At 30.1% G+C, this 20,280-nt stretch overlaps 3 protein-coding genes across 5 annotated transcripts; 1 reads left to right on the top strand and 2 right to left on the bottom strand.

Annotated features, from left to right (window-relative positions):
- Positions 1–389: 389 nt before the first annotated feature.
- On the bottom strand, positions 390–9,036 carry LOC105777043 (WPP domain-associated protein). Of its 3 annotated transcripts, XR_008189841.1 has the most exons (7): positions 8,713–9,036; positions 3,447–5,845; positions 2,418–2,544; positions 1,704–1,805; positions 1,378–1,455; positions 1,137–1,201; positions 390–747 (listed from the first exon to the last, which is right to left on the bottom strand). XR_008189841.1 is itself a non-coding variant. In XM_012600091.2 (6 exons), exons 2-5 carry the CDS (start codon positions 5,834–5,836, stop codon positions 1,393–1,395), a joined length of 2,682 nt encoding a protein of 893 aa, XP_012455545.1. In that variant the 5' UTR covers positions 5,837–5,845; positions 8,713–9,035; the 3' UTR covers positions 390–747; positions 1,378–1,392. The 3 variants fall into 3 exon arrangements, 2 of the variants coding, with proteins under 2 accessions (XP_012455545.1, XP_012455544.1); XM_012600091.2 differs by lacking the exon at positions 1,137–1,201 and having other exon boundaries at positions 8,713–9,035; XM_012600090.2 differs by lacking the exons at positions 1,137–1,201; positions 8,713–9,036 and adding an exon at positions 6,329–6,611.
- Positions 9,037–12,860: 3,824 nt separating this feature from the next.
- On the top strand, positions 12,861–13,468 carry LOC105775793 (uncharacterized). Its single transcript, XM_012598304.2, has one exon. The coding sequence runs from the start codon at positions 12,899–12,901 to the stop codon at positions 13,379–13,381; it is 483 nt and encodes a 160-aa protein (XP_012453758.1). The 5' UTR covers positions 12,861–12,898; the 3' UTR covers positions 13,382–13,468.
- Positions 13,469–15,164: 1,696 nt separating this feature from the next.
- Positions 15,165–19,601, bottom strand: LOC105775050 (ADP-ribosylation factor GTPase-activating protein AGD12). Its single transcript, XM_012597590.2, has 9 exons — positions 19,532–19,601; positions 19,137–19,186; positions 18,356–18,440; positions 17,790–17,865; positions 17,406–17,569; positions 16,635–16,767; positions 16,313–16,429; positions 15,924–16,019; positions 15,165–15,520 (listed from the first exon to the last, which is right to left on the bottom strand). Exons 2-9 carry the CDS (start codon positions 19,168–19,170, stop codon positions 15,239–15,241), a joined length of 987 nt encoding a protein of 328 aa, XP_012453044.1. The 5' UTR covers positions 19,171–19,186; positions 19,532–19,601; the 3' UTR covers positions 15,165–15,238.
- Positions 19,602–20,280: the final 679 nt, after the last annotated feature.

Raw genomic sequence — 20,280 nt, 5'->3', positions numbered from 1 at the left:
ATTTTAATATCTAACGAAATTTAATCCCTTTAACTTTTTTAGATTTAAAAATATAAATTCAATTTTAAAACTCTTTTATTAAATTCAAATTCATTAAAACAGTCTTTTACATGAAAATTTAACAAAAATCTTAAATAAAATTAATGAAAATTCTAATTCCAAAATTATAATAAAAAGAGCAGATGAGTAGAGTCTATGTGTTGATGTCTTGTACCTGGTTCATCCACAATTTAAAAAACATATGATCGCTTCATGGACACAATACAGAACTGAATCAAAATCCTTATATCGCGAATTAGTAACTTGTCAAAAATTATATAAAATAAAAAATAACTTATAACACAATTATGACACCAAAAAGAAATTTTAAAAAAATACAAATATAAGAATTGCCAGAAAAACGCATGTAAAACTTAAAATAACTATCGTTAGAAACAAAGAGCTAATCTGTGTGGTTCATTTTAAAAGCTAGAAACAATTCATGAGTTCATGCCAAAAGAAAGTATCATCAAAATACCTACAAATCTAAGTAAACTAGTCCCGATGATACCATCGCCACGATTTTTACATGCTATCTTCTAAGTTTCTATACAGAGAGAATAACATAATCAACAGGGATAAGGGTGTATTTTTCCGGGTTCACCTGCACATAAACCTGTTCTTGATTGTATCAGCAGTGGAAAATTTTGTCCGTGCGACCATTTCTACCCTCATGCTGAATGGGGGTGAAAAAGAATCAACATTCATCTGTAAACAAAATCGACATAGATAAGTTCAGAAAATAATCATGCAAGAACTAGGTGGCATGAACATGCTGTTCCTTAAGCTTACAATAATGTAGTCCTATGCATATAAACACATTATATTTACGTTACTTGGACTCGGTGTAGCATGTGAGTTTCGGATACGCCTATATGGATGACAGGTATATGTTCACTTTTTAAGTTTTTCCATGTACTTAAAGAAGATCTATACTAGAAATAGATGGCATGATAACGATGTTTCTTAAACAATAATTATTTAGTCAAGCACATATAAAAACAATGCTACATGGAGTTGGGTGTAATTTGAGAGGTGTTGGATATAAGTATATGTCCAACAAGAATATGTTCAATTTCCAAATTTTTTTCACGTACTTGAAGGATCCTTGGAAGATCATATCCTCATACCAATATCCAAATAATGCATCAAACACAGATACCTAAAAAAAAATGAAGAGACGAACTAACATAACATTATACAACAGCTAATAATAAAAAGAATTCCAACTGGCTTTTGGTACGATTTTTTTTTCCTTTTTGATAAAAAAAGAGCATTTCATAAATTAAAAAATGGTTTAGGATTGCATTGGTGCATTAAGTTTATTAAAAGCACTACCTAATGAAGGATAAATCAAAGTGACTTGTTACATTCTCCACTCAATTCTCTTCTAACCAGCTTCAGTATCTCCATAATCTGAAAGGAGCAAAACAATATATTTAGAATGTCAAATATTCGGTGCAACGAGACAAGTATACGAAAATTACTGGAAACAGCTAATTCTAAGGAACATACACAGTAGAGAAGCAAGATTTGTAGAATCTAAATACTTTGGTTATTATCGATGCTATGTGGCTAAGAAAAGTTGCAAAGACGCGTAATAATAATTCCTTTTTAAGAAATATAATGATATTAAAGTACAGTAGAATTAAGAAACAACTTACTCCAGGATAATGTTTCAATATTGGGGAATAATGATCAAGTGCAATGTATATTTTCTCGAGAAGGCCTAGAAGTACTTCCACCTCATCACCCAAGAGATCGACCTAAAATACAAGAGGGAAATGCAATAAATAATAATAACCTACCAAATAGCAAAACTCTATTATGACTGGAATGTGATACGCAAAGATCTCTACTTTAGTTCAAGTACATTAACTGCATACCACTAATACAAAAACTTAAATGGAGGTAAATTCTACATTGAATCAAAAGTCAGCATTTATGTTAATATAGGCCCAGCCATAATATCTACCCATCGGATTTTGTAAATGAAGACTTTCATGATTGAAAAAGATCATGTTCTTCCTCCTTCATTTTGCATTTCTTACCTTTAATAATGTGAGATCATAAATCATATATTCCACCCAACAGTGCACAGTCAGATAGGTGATCAAATAACAAGTAAAGCATTTGTTACTGTATCGTTACACTACCCTTTCAGTAGCCTTCTTCCTAAACTGTTGCTAATTGAAAAAGAGAGGAAATTTTCAGATAAAGAATGCCATTACTTGTACCATAGAAGACATCTCCAGCTTGGTTTTATCATTATAAAAAATGCTAGCAAAGCTTAGATATTCCTTCCAAACTTCATTTTAGGTCATATATGTATATAGCCATCTCAGGATGGAATCCTGTAAGTAAATCTTCTGACATACCTCAGTTTCAGCTTTTTCAAGGTCAGAGCGTCTCCTTTCAAGACTTTGCTTATATTGCAATCCCTTTCTTTTCAATTTATTTACCATCTGAATTAGAGAACTGGATTGGGAGCTTAAACTTTCCAACCTGAAAATTGACCAGTTTGATGTTAATAAATGCAATAAAAATTCGCCCTACAAAATAGTGCAGAAACCGCTTAAAATAAAACAACCAGATGACAACTCAGTGCCAAAATATCAAACCAAACTATAATTCATAGATAATAAAAGCTGACAGGTCCATATATGAACATGAAGTTGAGCAAAAGGACATAAGGCCACACACCGATAAAAGAAGAGGAAATAGACCCGCGTGAATGGTTTTTAAAATATCCAAATGAGCTTAACTTGATAGATATAAAATTTATACACCAGTATCCCAACCATAGGGTCCTGAACAGGCAGATAAATAAATAAATACAAACATTTTGCATCAAGGCAGGGATGAGATGCTTTCAGGGCTACCCCTTAGTCAATTGTGGAATTAAAAAATAGACAGATACCATAAGCAAATAGCAACAAGTCATTTGTCTCAAAAGGATCTGTCAGAAAATGATAGTTCTCTTAAGTTAGTTTCAGTTGAAAGGGTTAAGCATGAGAAGGATGAACTAAATCGAACTTTCTTGACAATATTAACTAGTTTTGTGAGTATTAGCAATCTGGAAAGCAAGTCTTGAAGTAGAGACAAAGACCTTAAGCCTATTTTCCTTCACTAAGCAAGCCAAGGGCTAAGGGAAAATCCAAACCATATATTTGACATAAAAAACGGTGCATTCAACAGTTACAACCAGAATGAGAACCTAGGATAATTCATTTGGTTAGGGAGCAGACAACAGTTAAACAGCATATTGAGGGTTTATTTCCACTTTTAACCTTCTATACATTTGCAAGGGCATGTAATAGAACATAGAATATATTCTGACTCTAAAAGTAGAAAGAAGATTTACCAGTCGGTAAATAGAAAAAAGGTGGTAGCAATTGAGAAAGTACCTTAGACTACTCCTCTCCATATGTTCTCCTACTCGACTTTCAAAAGCAGCAACTCCCTTGGACAGTCCTTCCACAAGAATAATTATTGATTCCATCTGTTTTCTGTGCTCGTTTTCATTTGCTTTAACTAATGATAAAATATTATCATTCTCTTTGGCAGCAACAAGAAGCCTGCTTCTCTCACCATTACTTTCTCTCAACTCCTTCATGGCTTGGTCAAGTTTCGTTTTCAATCCACATATCTCCACTTTGTGTTGCTCAAGTTCCTCTGATGCTTGAAGGAGATTAGTTTTCAGAACACTGGATTCTTCATTGCACTTAGAAATTATCATTCGATGCTGGTTTGTCCAACCCCTTGCACTATCAAGCTCTTGAGAAGCTGCCATCAATTTCTCCTTTTCTCTTGCCAATGCAGCCGCTGTTTCATTAAGTAACTTCTCCTTTTCGTTAACTGTAGATGTCACTAGGAGCACTTGTTCCTGCAAATTTTCCTTCTCTGCAACTTCCATCTTTAGCACCCTTTCCTTCTCAATCGCATCCATACTTAAGTCATGGAGTTTCTCCCTGGCTTCTGTGAAGGCTTCTCTGAATATGATTGCACATAGCCCTTCCATAGCTAAAGATTCCAAATCAGAATCTTCAAATCCACTCTTTCTGGCATGTGACATATTGCAAGAAGCATCTTTTAATATAAGGTCATAAATTTCTTTCATGATATTTTGCTCCATCTCTGAATCTTCAGCCATGCACTTTACCTGGCTGATTGCCCCCCTGAACAAGAAATTATATACATCCCAACTAATGGTAGCTTCAATATGTGCATCCTCAACCACGGACTCGAGGCTTTCTACCCTTCTAAGTAAGTTTTCCTCAACAAGAGACTGCTCTGAGATATTCATTATGGCATCAGAAAGTTGTGAAGAAAGCTGGTTAACTTCCTTTTTTCTATCAGAGAGTGCGTCTCTCAGTTGACGATTTTCTGAAAGTAGAGATTCTAATCTGTCCTTCAAGATGCTGAGATTATCATTATTATTACTTAATAACGGAACTTTTTCATTTTCCACAAGAATCCTATCCAATTTCAGTATGACATCTGGGATCTTTTTCCTCAAGACATCAAACTCCTTATCTTTCCTAGATGGAAGAGAAGAACCCCTCTCTTTCAAGTACTCCCGCTTGAGACTAAAATATTTTTCAGTCATCTCTTGTAGTTTATAGTCATGGTTCCTCTTCATTTTTGTCATCTCAACCTTGAAAAAGTTCACCAATTCATCCTTTTTCATGTGTATTAGTTGTTGAGGATCCAAATTTTCTGGCACAGGAATTACCAACTCTCCGTCCTTGCCATTTCCTTCCCAAAGTGAAACTGATGATGAAACATGATTTCCTAGAACCTTTTGATGCAAATGATCAGTCCTTTTATCATTACTCACGTCACCATTGATCTCCAATGAACTATGAGAATGCAGCACTCCGGATTCAGGATTGGACAGTGATTTTGAAATGGCATCTAACTCCTGACGCAAGAAGGAAATCTCATTGATCTTCTCAAACCAACATACATCTTCATTACCATACCATTGAGCATTTTGATCCCAAAGTGTTTTCTCAAGCTGTTCCTCTAAACCGCGGATGCAGATTGTTATTACCATACGTTCAACTTCTTCCTGATATTCTTGCTCCTGTTGCCATTGACAGTGTGAAACCTTGGATGAGTAAACAATATTGCCCACTTGCTCAAAAACAGATTCCAGAGTTTCACTTAAGGAATCAAGTGTTTTCTCTGCTCCAATCCGTTTCTTCAATTCGTCCTCTTGCAAAATACCACCCAATCCCACCAACTCAGAAACCGAATTAATCTTCTTAATAGAACCATGCCCTCTGATTTGGCCAATATCTATCCTGAGATTCTTAAGCTGCCCTTTAGCTGCACTTTTAAGTCTGCCAAAAGATTCTAGTATCTTGTCATGGTCAGTTAAAGCATCCGACAACCTTGAAAATGCACTTAATTTTCCAATATTCGGATCATTGTTCTTCGTTAAAGGTCTCAAGAGTTGGTTTTCATCTGAACCAACATGGTAAGATTTTAACATTTCCTTCAACCTCACTAATTCCAACTCTTTCTGAGCAATCCTATCAGCTGCCTCTTGCTCAACAGCATTGACCATGCCCCTGATGATCGAGTCATTCACCATCCTAGAAACGACCAATCCATCCTTGATGTCTTCCACATATAAATCAAATTCATTGAGAAATTCAACATCAAGTTCTCCACTGTCTTTTATGGGATCACCAACGCTCACCGTCCCATGAACAGACTCATCACAACATGAAACGGCACTAGAATTTGCATCTATACAGCTCTCCATTTCAGAATTGCCTCCCACCATCAGATTACACTGCAAAGAAAGGGAGAAAGTAAAGAAAAGAGAAACTACACATATTGCTTAAGATCATAATAAAATTTATAAGATTTAATTAGTTGACTAACTTTGAAAGAATTTTTTTGCTTACTTGCGGTAAACAAATTCATAAGAATTCAATTTACATCAATTTAATTAATTAAGCTCCGAAAGAAACGAACTGTAAGGTTTCAAATTCAGTTCGATTTTCTTTTCAAATTTCTTAACAGGCAATCAATGACAATAAAGCTCAAAGTCAAAATTTTAGAAACAAAATTAAACCAAATTAACAATACCAGACAACTATTGAAACCCAAAATTTGAGCAAAATATTCATGAATGCTTGGCATTTTAAATAAGAACCGTAAGGATAAATTAGCAAGAAATTTACCTCGAGATTCAAAGACAAAGTCAAAAGTAGTGCAAAATCAAGAAAAATAAAAACTTGAACAAAAATTACTTTTTTAAAAAGGAACTTACAGCTGTTCTGACAGAAAATTTAACGGCGAAAATGAAAGGTTTGAGTCAAAATCTGCTGCATTAAAAATCTCAATGCTTCCTCTGTGAGTGTTTAGTGGTGATTTAGGGTTTCAAAGAAAATATGAGAAAAATGAGCGAAAATGGATTTGGTGAGCGGGAGCTGAAGGGATAATATTACAATTGACCTTAGGATCAGATATATTTACATATACTGCCATTCAAGTTGATTATTCCTCTAATTTAATAAGATAAAATGTTTGTATTTTTATTGTTGCGGTTAAAAATATTAATTTTAATTATAAAAATATATAACATAATCTCTTTTTTCAATTTTAAATAAACAGTGATGCAATTTCATAATCTAAATTATTCGGTCTAAGTTGGGATTTTTATTTTTATTTATATATTTATAGGTTATTAACTTTTTTATCTTTTTCCTCTTAAATTTTTTATTAAAATAGAAAATGTCTGGAAACCGGATTCAGACATTATTTTAAAGGAATTTTTTATCACTATACTATAAATAAAACAAACATGATTCTTGATAATCTAAAATTAATAAGAATACGTTTTTCTCTTAAATGTTACGCAACCTTACCATGAAGAATAGAATTTACGAGAACCTTTTAACAATGTAATGGGCTCATCAATGAATATTTTAGTAAATTAATAATTAATCAATTGCTCTTTTTATAAAGTATGCATTGAAAATAGAGTAAAAGGGATGTTTAGAATCTTAACTAGATTTAGTTATCGGTCGGATTATTTATCTAGATTTGAAAATTTATTTGTAAAGTGAGAGAGTTTTGATAAAAATATAGGCATGGAAATATAAGATTTGTTTTCTAAACGGATCAGATTTTGAGTAAGATTTTTGTCTAATTTGTCTAATTTTTTTCTACTATTACTTTGTTAGTTATTGTTTGGATATTGTTAATTTGTTGGGAAACATTTATTTTAATGCTTTTAGTGTTTTTAATGTATTATTTTTTAAATTTATTTTATCTAAAATCATATTAAAAAATTTAATACAAGCAAACCAGGCTTAATTTAATATTTTTATCTAGATCGTACTTTGATAAAATTTTAAGCTTATTTTTGAGTTAGACTTAATCTAAAAATAGACCTAAATTTTTATATCTACCCCACCCATAATCAACTCTTATCCTAATCAGTGTTTAAAAATTGTATTGAAAATCAAATCAAACACTTTCGAATAAATTATACGGCTTAGTTTTAATGTGATATGAACATTAAATATAATACATGGATTTTACTAAGAATATTCAAATATTTTTAAATAGTAATTAAAAACTTTGATTTTGATTTTTACTAGTTCAATCATTTATCAAATCCAACTTTTTGTTTTTATTAGTCAATTTAATTTATATTTATTAAGAGATAAATATTAAAATTATATATAAATTTGCAGTGATGTTAAATTGATAAATGGATTTTGATTTAATGTAATTATATATATAATTTTTTATGGTTTAAATATATACATAAAATTTAGATTTTAATTTAATTATATGTATTTAAAGAAATAAAATATACAATATAAAAATATAAAATAATTATATATAATTTTACACTTAAACTAAATTTCATCTATAATTTTTGAGGAATTCATGATTTTTTTTTTTGACAATTCATGAATAATTTTAAACTTTTATCATTTCTTTAATAATGATTCTCGTACTTATAAATATTATATAGTTTAATTATAATTAAATTTTGAATTTAAAGTAAAAGTAAAGGATTGAAGAGAAATAGAATGCTGTTTTGTGACCCACTGCTTTAAAATATTATGATTAGCTATTATTAATTTAATATTCACGTCCCTTTCAATTATGTAAAGTGAAGAAAAACAGAACAAATCATAATGACCGTGATTTAAGATTGGACGATTCTTCGATAGTGTTGGTAAACACTGAATTTTGAAATTTTATCATATGTAAATTACCCTTAAAATTTTCAAAATATATAACAAAAATTGTTTTTTATCATTAAAATTTTATGTGAAATTTTTCTAAATGATATTACAAATTTTTTAAAAATTAAATAACACACACGATAAATTCTTGCATGGAAAAAAAGAAAATTAATCATATCATATATATATATAAAACAAGGTACATATCTATATTTACTGGTACTCTCTCAAATCTTTACATTTAATTTTCTATTTTAATTGTCCATTAAAATTGTTTTTAAGAAAATCATTTTTAAATATATTATCAAATTTTAAATAAAAACATTTCAAAGAAATTTATTTTTAAAAAGACTTTCTAATTTTACGGGATAATATAAGATATTAAGTTAAATATAATATTTTTATAATAATCAATATATAAATCACGAGTAAATATAATATTACTTACACGAGTATGATATCAATGAAGAGAAGAGGGAGAGGATGAATGTTGGTGTTCTGTATTCATGGCCGGCAATGGATAGTGATGAAGGCAACAGATGAAGCGTGGCTTTGAAATATTTATTTTCTGGACTTTTGTACATGGGTGAGATAGAAAGAGGAGTGAATGGGTGAGACTGAGCAAGAGAAGAGAAGAATCATTATCAATTCATGACCAGCAATGGACAAAGATGAAGGCTGGTTTTGGGTTTTTTATTTTCTAGGTTTTTGTACATGGATAAGATTGAAGAAGAATGAATGGAGCAAGGGAAGAGAAAAATTATTATCAATCCGAGAACGACAAGAAATGTTTAAGTACCCCAAAGCAAATTAGTATAGATAATATTTAAATGTTATATATTTTTTAATATTGTTTTAATATGTTTATAAACAGATTTTTAAAATTAATTTATTAATATAAAAATTATAAATAATTGTTTTATAAATTTTAATTTATTTCTATATTCCATTATTAAATATAATTAATTTAAATTTAAATAAAATTATAATAATGTAAATAAAATATTTTTAATTAAAAGATGATAATGTCATTTTACACCAATTCTCCATCTACTCCATAACATTATTCTATCTAACCAAACAACTTTGTAATGTTATTACATCTCTATTCTATTCCCATAGAATAATTATTTTATTACGATCTTATTCAATTACGATTGAACTAAACGTGATCTCAAAAATTAAATAAGTTATTTAAGTAATTAAAATTTGATTTTGTTGAAAATAATTATCAAATAAAATAATTATTATTGGTAAATGCAAATTTACCCACAAGGATTTGACATTATTGGTAAAATTGATACCCTAAGTTTTTAATACCTTAAGTCTTATACATGCAATGGTCATGACCTCATGCGTGGATCTCTAATTGCATTATATCGCGTGAGTTAATTTTAGTCTGAATTATTTTTATTGTTAGTTCATTTGTGCTAACCATATGAAATATTAAAAATTAAATTATTTATGTTATAAAAAGCTTTCTAGTTTTTTTTTTGAGTAGTTATAAATAAATTTACATTGATTGATGATTGTAAAGACACTAATGCGTTAAAAACATTATAAAAGCAAAGTTAATCATTACAGAACATAAATTAAATAAAGATTAAACCAATATAACTCTAGACTAAATCTACGTGTTGTAAATTTTAAACTAAAATAAAATATAAATAAAAGCCTCATATAATATACACTAAAAGAAACCTTCAACCTTAGTAATATAGTCAAAACCTAAGGTTCTTATGGTTTCTTCTATTTTAATTTAAAAATAACTTTCAACAATGAAAATGTATTCTTAATAATAAAATATGAAACATAATAATATTTACATGAATTCAAACAATATAAATTTGATATTTAAAAATGTTGCAAAATAATAATATTTATGTATTTATATTGGTCTAGCTACGGTTCTATTCATTTAATGATAAAATCATTATTATCATTCTTTTGTTAAACAAAACATTTTTAGTAACATTTTTTATACAATATTGAAAACATAGTTTTTTTTCTAATTTAATTTTCAAAATTTCAACCAAACACATTAATGTAAACTTTGTCTACCCATTGTTCTTTGTAATGTTCATAGAAAGATCTACTGTATTGGGATTAGCAAAAGCACCATGGGGACCTCTATAATAGGAGTAAGTTTGCATTTTATCCTCTACTTAAAAAATGAGTAAATTAGTTTTTATACATTAGACCAAAGAGCAAATTAATTGATCATTTTATTAAAAATCTCATACATTTATACTATTAAAAATTAGTTCTTGCAAGCCAATGAGGTACACATGCCACTATTTGATTATTTTGTCAGTTATGCCAATTTTTAATAACACAAATGGATAAACTTTTTAATTAAAATGACTAATTTACTATTTGATTTGACATACAATGACTATTTTACCTATTTTTGAGTAAATGACAAAATGCAAGCTAAGTCTCAATACAGATGCCTCCATGATTAAGAATGGTAAAACTCGAACCGTCTGATAAATTTCGAGCCGCTCTCACCCCACCCCACTCCATTACTATCTCTATCCCTAATACTTTTACCTATCCTAATACTTTTATCTAGGAAAATTCCATGAGATCCATTCTAAACTTATATTCAAAAATAAAAAGGGTGAAAAAAAACAATATTAAATCACCATTAATCATACCAGATAAGATTTCGTTTGAAAAACTTGAGTCTACCTTTCAACAAAAGGTGAGTTTAGATTGGCGGTGCGTTTACCTGTGGTTAGTGTAAAAATAGCGGTAGCGGTGAGATTAGATACTATAGTGATACCGTAGCGTGAGATAAAAAGTAAGCTAAACGCACCGCACCTAAAAGCCCATCCAAACCCACCCAAAGTCTACACGTTCCAATACAAAATAAGAGTTACAGTTATGGGAGAAAATACAATTCTTCTGTCTTTCGATAATCGGTTGGACAGCTTCAATATTACTTACCAACACAATTTCGAGTTTCCGACGTGACTTTACGACTTCAAACTCTTCCTTTCTACTTTTAACCACGACCATAAATTTAAAAAATCAGACCAAATCTTACAATAATAACATCCTTTGACCAGGCTTGGTCTTACTGGTCGTTAAAAGACAAAGAAAGTAGCGGCGAATACTTTTCCGTGACACTAATATTAATGCCACGCGTTTTCCGCACCAGACAAATAAATCACTGCTCCAAATCGCCAAACAAAAAAAATCAATCATCTAAAACTATCCTTTCATAATAATAATAAGTACCACTTAATATAAAATGTTTCTTGATTTTTATTTAAAAAATGGTGGATTTTATATAATTTTAATCATGATTACTTAATTATAACAAATATACATTTTATTATGTTTTCTTTTAGAAGTCAACGATATATTATTAGTAAATTAGGTGTATTATTTAATTTTTAAAAGCAAATCCATTAAGTATATGCATTAAATATAAAATCTCATGTATGGATCTTTAATTTCATTATGCGTGCTCGCATTCAATGTTTTTAGTTCAATGGGTGAATTTTGTTCGTATTATTCTAATTATTTATTTATTTATATGTTATAATAGTTTGATTATATTTTATAATTGCTTGACATATATTTTTATTTGTAATTATTCAAGTTCCTTGTACGTTTATGTTAAAAATTATATGACCCGAATTCCATCGCTTGTTAAATAAATAAATACAATGGCAAGATAATGAAATCTGTGGGGGTAAAAGGCCGAGGACCGTAGCCTGTCATAGATCCTCATTAAGCACAAAACTAGACTAGAGTTGCCACCAGGAGTGCACCTATTGCAGTACAGACCATACAACACAAGTTGAATCCATATAGAATTATTCTCCTTCTATCTAACTTCGATTCGAACCGGGCTTTTAAACCCTTAAATAGATGTAGTCGAAACTCCTCTTACATCATTCATTTTTCAACATTAGTGAATTTCTCGTCCTCTGCCCATGGTCTTTTCCCAAAAGGGTTTCCACTTAAAATATATGTGTTCTTATTTTTTTTCTTATTGCTTTGCGATTATTTTACCGCCATTATCAACGTTTATTATAACAGTTTATACGTTGTAATAATTTAATTATATTATATAGTTGCTCGAATATGTAATCATACTTATTTTTATATTATATTTGTTTATAACACTAAAATAATGGGATAAATATTAAAATTATATGTAAATTTTGATCCAATATGCAATGTCATACGTGAACTTTGATTTTTGTGATTTTATACATGAAATTTTATTTTGATTCAATTTTCACAAATCACTAATAAGAGTATTGAATTAGCACCATTTTACATTGATATATTATATACACAAAAATTATATTAATCCAATATGAAAATAAATGTACATATTCATTTAATTTAATGTATACAATTGAATCGAATTTAAAGTCTCGTGTATTCTAAAGAATCACAATCCAAGTTTCATGTTAATAATTGCACAAAATCAAAATTTATATATTAAATTACACATTCGATCAAGATTAATGTATAAATCTGTTATTTATCCATAGAATAATAAATAAAAACGTATTATTTTGACGGGATTGTTATTATTATTATTATTTCTTTTAGTACGTATTTATGGACCAACTTTGTCACTCAAACTCAAAACACTATAATCAGCTATGCCTTATTTCCACACAAAAAGCAACGCCATTTCAATGACGGCGTTTCTACAGTTGGTCACCACCGTCATCGTCCTCATTCTCGTTCAAGAATCAGCGGCCAGGGAGCTACGCCCCTCAGATCACGGTCTAGAGTACCAAAGCCTACCACCAAAGGGTCTCAAGTCGCCGGAAATGATGTCTTTCTTCGGATCAACTTCAAAGTCTTCCTCCACTTCATCATCGTCGACGCCGTCGGTAGTGGCGTTGCCAAAGGCCACGAATTCCAACGACACCTCGTGGTGGCGGAGTGTGGCCAATAACCAGCGGGGAAACGATCACGTGAGGCACGTGCTGCTGTTAGGGAGCATGATTTGCGGCGTCGCAGGTGTGGCTTTGTTGGCTGCTTCCGCTTTTATTTATGTGATTAAGATTAAATCATTTTCCCCTTCCACTAATTCAACTAAGAACGACAATAATAGTTTAGCCGTAATTAGCAATTAATTACGAGTTTATTTTGGAAAAAAATTTAGAAATTGGTGTATTTTATGTTGTAATGTTTATAAAATTTAATATTTTACTTGTTATATATATTCATATTTATATACATTTTGATACCTCAATTATATCTATTTTGTAATTTTTTTTCTCGGAATGGATAAGACGTAGCTAGTGGAAAAAGGGCAAAGACTAAAAATAAAGAGTAAATATACATTTTGGTACTTGTATTTGGCTTTAAAGTTTAAATTGGTACCTAAAATTTTCTTTTGTCTAATTAGGTACTTGAAATTGGCTTTAAGGTTTAATTTGATACCTAAAGTTTATTTTGGCTCGATTAGGTACCTAAACTTGACTTTTTGGTTGAAATTGGCACATGAACTTGATTTTTTTGTCCAAATTAGTACTTACGGTGACTTATTTGAACAAATTTGAATTATAAAGTGAAATTTAGATACTAATTTGAACTAAAAAACCAAGTTCAGTATCTAATTAGACAAGAAAGTCGAGGTTTAGTTTATGTACCTAATTGAATAAAAAAACTTTAAGTACTAATTCAAACCTTGAAACTAAATTCAAGTACCAAAATGTATATTTACCCATAATGTATTATAATTATTTCAGTGCAATCCAGCTCATCTTTTCCGTTTAGCCACTAGTTTTTAGGTTTGGATTGAGAATATATTTGGACTTCGGAGCAGCAACAAGCCAGTGTTAGTTGTCACACCAATTTTATAGACTAATTTAGTAATTAAATTATGAGTAATTTGTCGCTATCGGATTGTTTGGTTATCCACATAGTTGTTTGTGGGTTGAGTCGAATCACTAAAAAAGTGAGAGAGTTTAAAAAAATATATAAATTAACCGGGCTTCGGATAAATTTTTTTTGCTCGGGCTTAACCCAAATTAAAAAAAAATCTGTTGTTTTACTATAATTTCACTATTATGTTGCTATTATTTTGTTATTATTATTTGGATATTGAATAATTCTTATTTTATTATTATCATTTGCTTAGTAAGTTACATTTATCTTAGTATTATTTAAGTATAAAGACTTTTGTTGGGAAACATTTATTTTAGTGATTGTATTTGATGTATTGTAGTTTTTATTTTTTTATATAAAAAATTTTAATACGAACGGATTTGACCTAAATTTTAGCATTTTTATTTGGGCTGAATTAGAAAAAAATTTTAAGTCTATTTTTTAGCCCAGACCAAGCCCATGCTAACAATTGAGCCTAAATTTTTGTTAATTTCCGATTTATGGACAACTCTAGTTTAAATTGATCTAATTTTTAATAAAATAATCAATATACTCCTTCATCTAATATATAAAGATTAATTTACTCATTTTCAATAAAATAAATAAAATACAATTTAATTCCTAACACAACACATTCAATCATACTTTTCCTTACCCTCGACAAAAGATATTATTGCAAATTAATTTCACATCTGTATAGTGGAGGAGGGCATTCATCAATAAAGAAATTTTACTGGAAATCAATTATTGTTAAAGAAATCAAGATGAGATACTATTCAAGACCTGTGAATGTTAGCTTTAATCAACATCATATTACAAAATATTCTTATGTATATGATTTACAATATTTCTTATAACATATATTTTATATTTTTCTACCATTTTTGAACAGGTTATTTCGATCAAAAGCCTCGGCAAACAAAAATTTAATTTTTTTAAAATAATTTTGGGCCAGAACCTATCGAAAGTTATACGAATAAAAAATTAATTAAATATGATTATGACAGAAAAAAATGAATAAACAGGACAAAAATACATGAATTTTAGAGTCTAATTAGGACTCCACAAGAATATAATACATAAAATACACATGCATAAACTTATTGATCAAGAGGCAGCCATTCTACTTCTAGATGAAGTTCTCCACATTCAACATTTTGAAGCTTCAGCTGGACATCTTGTTTCACCTTGCCATCGATAATGTTAATGATGCTATCTTCGATCAGCGCATTGTCGTCGGATTTCAACCATTTTCCGATCTGCATGTTGCCGAACATTTCTGGATCTCCATATGCCATTGCAGCTGATATCAAGGGTTGGATATCGATCTGTGCTTCGCCCATTATGTCATCGGCCGAGAACATGTCGTGATCATATACTTCCTACGATATCCGAATTTGATGGATTAGCTCAACATATCATGACTACGCTTAAGATAACAAGAAATATCAATGAACTGTAAATCATCATATACACTTATGCCGGAGGCTTATCTTAACATGAGTATAGAAATACGATCCTTTAAAGACACTCAAAATATATAGAAGTTTTGAAAAAAATAAACATATCCGTGTTAAGAACATACTCGAATCCAAAACTCATAGTCGAGTCCAAGTAACATGGAAGCAACCCACTAGAAACCCATTCTTATGCATTCTTATGCAGTACATGAGTAACCTGAACAGTCCTTTAAAAATATTAAACATTTTTTTCCCTTTCCTTTTCGGGGGAAACTCCTATAAAGCTTCTAAATAACATAGAACGGGAAGAAAACGAAGTAGTTACCAATTTCAGAGGCCCGTAATTGTTCGGGACGGACAACATGAGGTCCTCATCCCAAACCGGATTCAAGTTGCTCGGAATGACAGCTGTTTGAATAGTCTAATAAGATCAAACACCCGATGTTATCGTTAGTAAACTCAAAGCAACTAATCTTATTCTCGTTTTGATAGGGAAACAAACACACAAAGTATGATGCTCCAACATTTCATTCTTTTTGGAGTATTTGTGTCGGACCCAAGGATATGATGAAATGATTTCCAGAGATCATCCAAATAATGGAAAAGCTTAGAAAAGTCTAACCATACCTTTACCCAATACATACCAATAATCGGCACTCACACCTGAGCCCGACTAATGTAAAGAATGAAAGCCAAAGATGCTTAGCAACAAACCTGTTGCCCGAGAGTCAAGACAACATACGGATCACTCGTCATCATATCCCGGATGGCTAAATTCGTGCCTTTCACCACTGTGACCTTCAGTAAGCCGATAAATTCTACCTTACCATCCTGTTACCACTTTCACGTCAAGCGAGACTCGCATGAATAAATGTAACACCATACAATTGATTAAATCGAACCAATTTATATAGTGTTTTTAAGTCATTTTCATTAAATTAAATAGGAAACCTAAAGTTGAGCCAAAATCGATCCAAAACTCAACACTATGGTTCAAAACCTTTTTTCTAAAGAAATAAAGAGTAAATGAATTTACCTCATCATCCGTCGGCCTTATTCGGAAACTATCCATAAATTTTGAAGAAAATATCGATTTAAAAGAAGGAGAACTCTTTCCTGTTGAAATCCGCAAACTCGATTTCATAAATTCCTGAAGCTCGTATTTGGACCTAGAGATGAATTAAAATGAGTAACTACAACATAAGTTACTTGGATTTGGATACGAGTGTTGAATAGGGTACATATTTGACATGGGTATGGTCCAATTTTTCAAAATTCATTTTCATGTACTTGGATGGTATTAAGAGGTCATGTTCGCATAACTATGTGTCGGACATGAGTGCTTCAAGAGAAATAAAGAGTTAAAGCAAACATAAGTTGTTGTAGTTTAAGGGTGAGTTTGGATGGGCGGTGCGTTTACCTGCGGTTAGTGTAAAAATAGCGGTGGCGGTAAGATTAGATACTGTTGCAATTTTGTAGCGTGAGACAAAATGTAAGCTAAACGCACCACACTGCACCCAATCGCCCATTCAAACCCACCCTAAGTGTTTGCTTTCTATCTAAAATCTGATAAACATGTTATGACAAAATGAATGTGATTTATGTTATTACGACTCTTCATCATTCTTCAAGTACCTATGTCTGATACGCATTTCCAATAGATATCTAAGTAAGGGTATGGAAATATGATCCTCAAAAAAAAAAAATTGAATCTTGAAAGAAAATTTTAACATAATCATCTTAGACTCACGCTTGAGTCTAGATAACAAAGCATATGGATGAGTTCTAAATTTGTGAGAAGTGGAACCTGATGAATCTCTTCCTCTCCTCGATACCAGCATCTGGACCCGGCTTCGAAAAACCTTCAGGTATATAGGCCTCGTAGATTGCATTAGCAGCCGAATTTCCTCCGACTTCAGACATCGCATCAATTTGTTCATTGGACCATTCATCTAATGTCACTGATAAAACCTGAAAAATGAATTGTAACCCATGAAATAAAACATCAGGCTGGAAATCGAACTGCTTCGCCTTGTACCATAAGTTCTTGATTCAATTGATTTTTTAGCCGTTTTAATCGGTTTGCTAATAATATCGTTCAATCTATATTGTTAAATCATTGAACCTACTGGTTCTTGATTCAACCGACCAATCCGGTCCAATTTTTGAATCATAGATGAAGAATGGTCACCTTGGAGATGTGTGTGCCAAGGCTTCTATGAACATCGCAACATTTCAAGCATATAAACACTCCAATATTCGACGATCTGAAAAATACAATCCAAAACCATTTTCTTATTCAAACAATTTTACAAACAAGTGCTAGGCATTACATTGCTATGTTCTAAGCTTTGTAGTCCGTTCATAGGCAAAAGGTTAAAATATGCAGTTAGCCCCTATACTTTAATAAAATTCAAATTTTAGTCCATATACTAAAAAAAGTTTGAAATTAAGTCCTCTTATTTTCTAATTTAAAATTCCCAGTCCTATCATTAATGACTTGGCATATTAATTAGACTATTCTCATATGACATTGCATATAACTGACAAAAGGTAAACATGTTAAGTCAACAAATTCTAACAGAAACTACCAAAAACAATAATGATTGGATTACAATTTTCAAATTGAAAAAAAGAAGAAAATTAAATTTTTAATTTTTAAAATAAAAAGATTAAATCTCAAATTTTGTAGAAACACATGGACTAATAGCATATTTTGAAAAACTTTAAACAAGTGGTAAAAGGAAAAAAACTTACGCCCATCTTGGATCTGGAGCACCACAATCCGCACAAATGCGATTATCACTTTTATTCACTAAGTTCCTTAGTCTTCTACGATTGACTGCAAAATAGGTATTAAAAATAAAAAAAGCTCTTATAGTAGAATGTAGACTTAAAACTCGAATTTAAAAATGATAAAAATTTAATTTAATTTTTAAAAATTTATTAAAATATGAAATTACATTTTAATATCGTAAAAATATATAATTTAATTTCGCCTTTTCAAAATTTATTTACTTCACCCCTAAAAAATGGGTATGTATCTAAAAAGATAGATTCATTTTGTTTCAATTTTTCCTGGTACTCAATACAGAAAACATGATGATAATAATCTATAATTCTCAACTATATTATTCGAATTCATGTGTCAGCGCTTTATATAAGTTCTTTTCGTGCATTTGATCCATGGTGGATCTTGGTCCTCAAATCTTTTGAAAATTTTTATTTTTCTTGAAATTTGTTGAAATTTTAATTTGCTCCTTTATTGTTTTTCGAAATTCTCATTAATTTCATAATTTTTAAAAATCTTAATTAAACCATTTAATTCTTTTTGATAAAAACTCATTAAAATTCTAAAATATTTGACAATTTTAGTTATACCTCAAAAAAAAATTAATTTCAAAATCCGCGGTCATACATATATCTTCAGATTTTTTCGAAACAACAAATATTCTCATTACAAAAAAAAAAAATTGAAATCATTCTATTGAATTGACTAAATAAAAACATGATTGGTTGATGAAACGTTTAAACATACCTGAGGTAGTCTTTGTAATCATTGTAGCATTCATTGCTTTGAAACCAACCCTGAATCATCCAACAATCAAAGCTTGAAACAGAAAACTGAGGAAACAGAATTCAACCAGAAAATAAAAATACAACAACAAATAAATCAATAATTCTCAAACAGAAAAAGGAATTTAATTTAGAAACAAATTCAAATGAAAATACTTATAACTAAATTCCAATTTGTGGTTCAGAGTTGTAATCTATTTTCATTTCCTAAATTTTCCAGCAATAAAAAGAAACAGAGAGAAACTAATGATTGGAAAATTAAAATCCAAGAAATAAGCTAAAAGTATGAAGAAACAAAGAACCAAAACCAAAATCAACAAAGAATTATATCTGAAGAAGAGGATTTTGATAATTCACCGAGAATTGAATTTGGAATCCAAAGATAACAGAGAAAAGAAGAATGGAATTTGAAAGAATTCAAGCTTTATTTTCTTTCTTTTTATATGAATTTAATTGTAATTTTCTAAAAGTAATATATATATTTTTCGGCTAAATGATTGAAGCATCCTATTATTTACCATTCATGATTGATAATTTTGTCTATCAGAATTTATTTATAGCTCACATTTCATTTGTTTTCAAAATGATCGTTCCATTGATGAAACCCCCAAATTTGTTCCATTAATTCAAATAGTAATAAGGAGTAATATACTATTTGGTATTTAAATTTGGTTTCAATATTCAATTCGGTACGTAAGTTTTTTTTTTTATCCCTAATTTAGTACATCAGTTTGGCTTCTATGCTCAATTTGATATCAGAGTTTCTTTTTTTCCAATTTAATATCTAAGTTTGGCTTCCATGCTCGACTTGGTATATAATGGTTTTTATTTAATTCGATACTTGAGTTTCTTTTTGTGACAATTAAATAACTATGTTTGGTTTCAATATTTAATCTGATGCCCGAGTTTTTTTTATCCCAATTAAGTACTAATATTTTTATACTAGAGCACACCATTCAAATATTCATTGCGCCAAAGAATGCCATTTGCTTTAGGAACTAAATTGAACATTAAAATCGAACGTATTTAATAAAACATTCAAATCAAACTTAATAACTAAATTATATATTACCTGTGTGTTTTCCATTTAAAGGTTTGTTTAGATT

Source organism: Gossypium raimondii, chromosome 10 (assembly GCF_025698545.1).
Source record: "Gossypium raimondii isolate GPD5lz chromosome 10, ASM2569854v1, whole genome shotgun sequence".
Classification (NCBI taxonomy): Eukaryota; Viridiplantae; Streptophyta; class Magnoliopsida; order Malvales; family Malvaceae; genus Gossypium; species Gossypium raimondii.
Note: the sequence above shows the minus strand (reverse complement) of the source record. Positions and strands in the feature narration are given on the sequence as shown.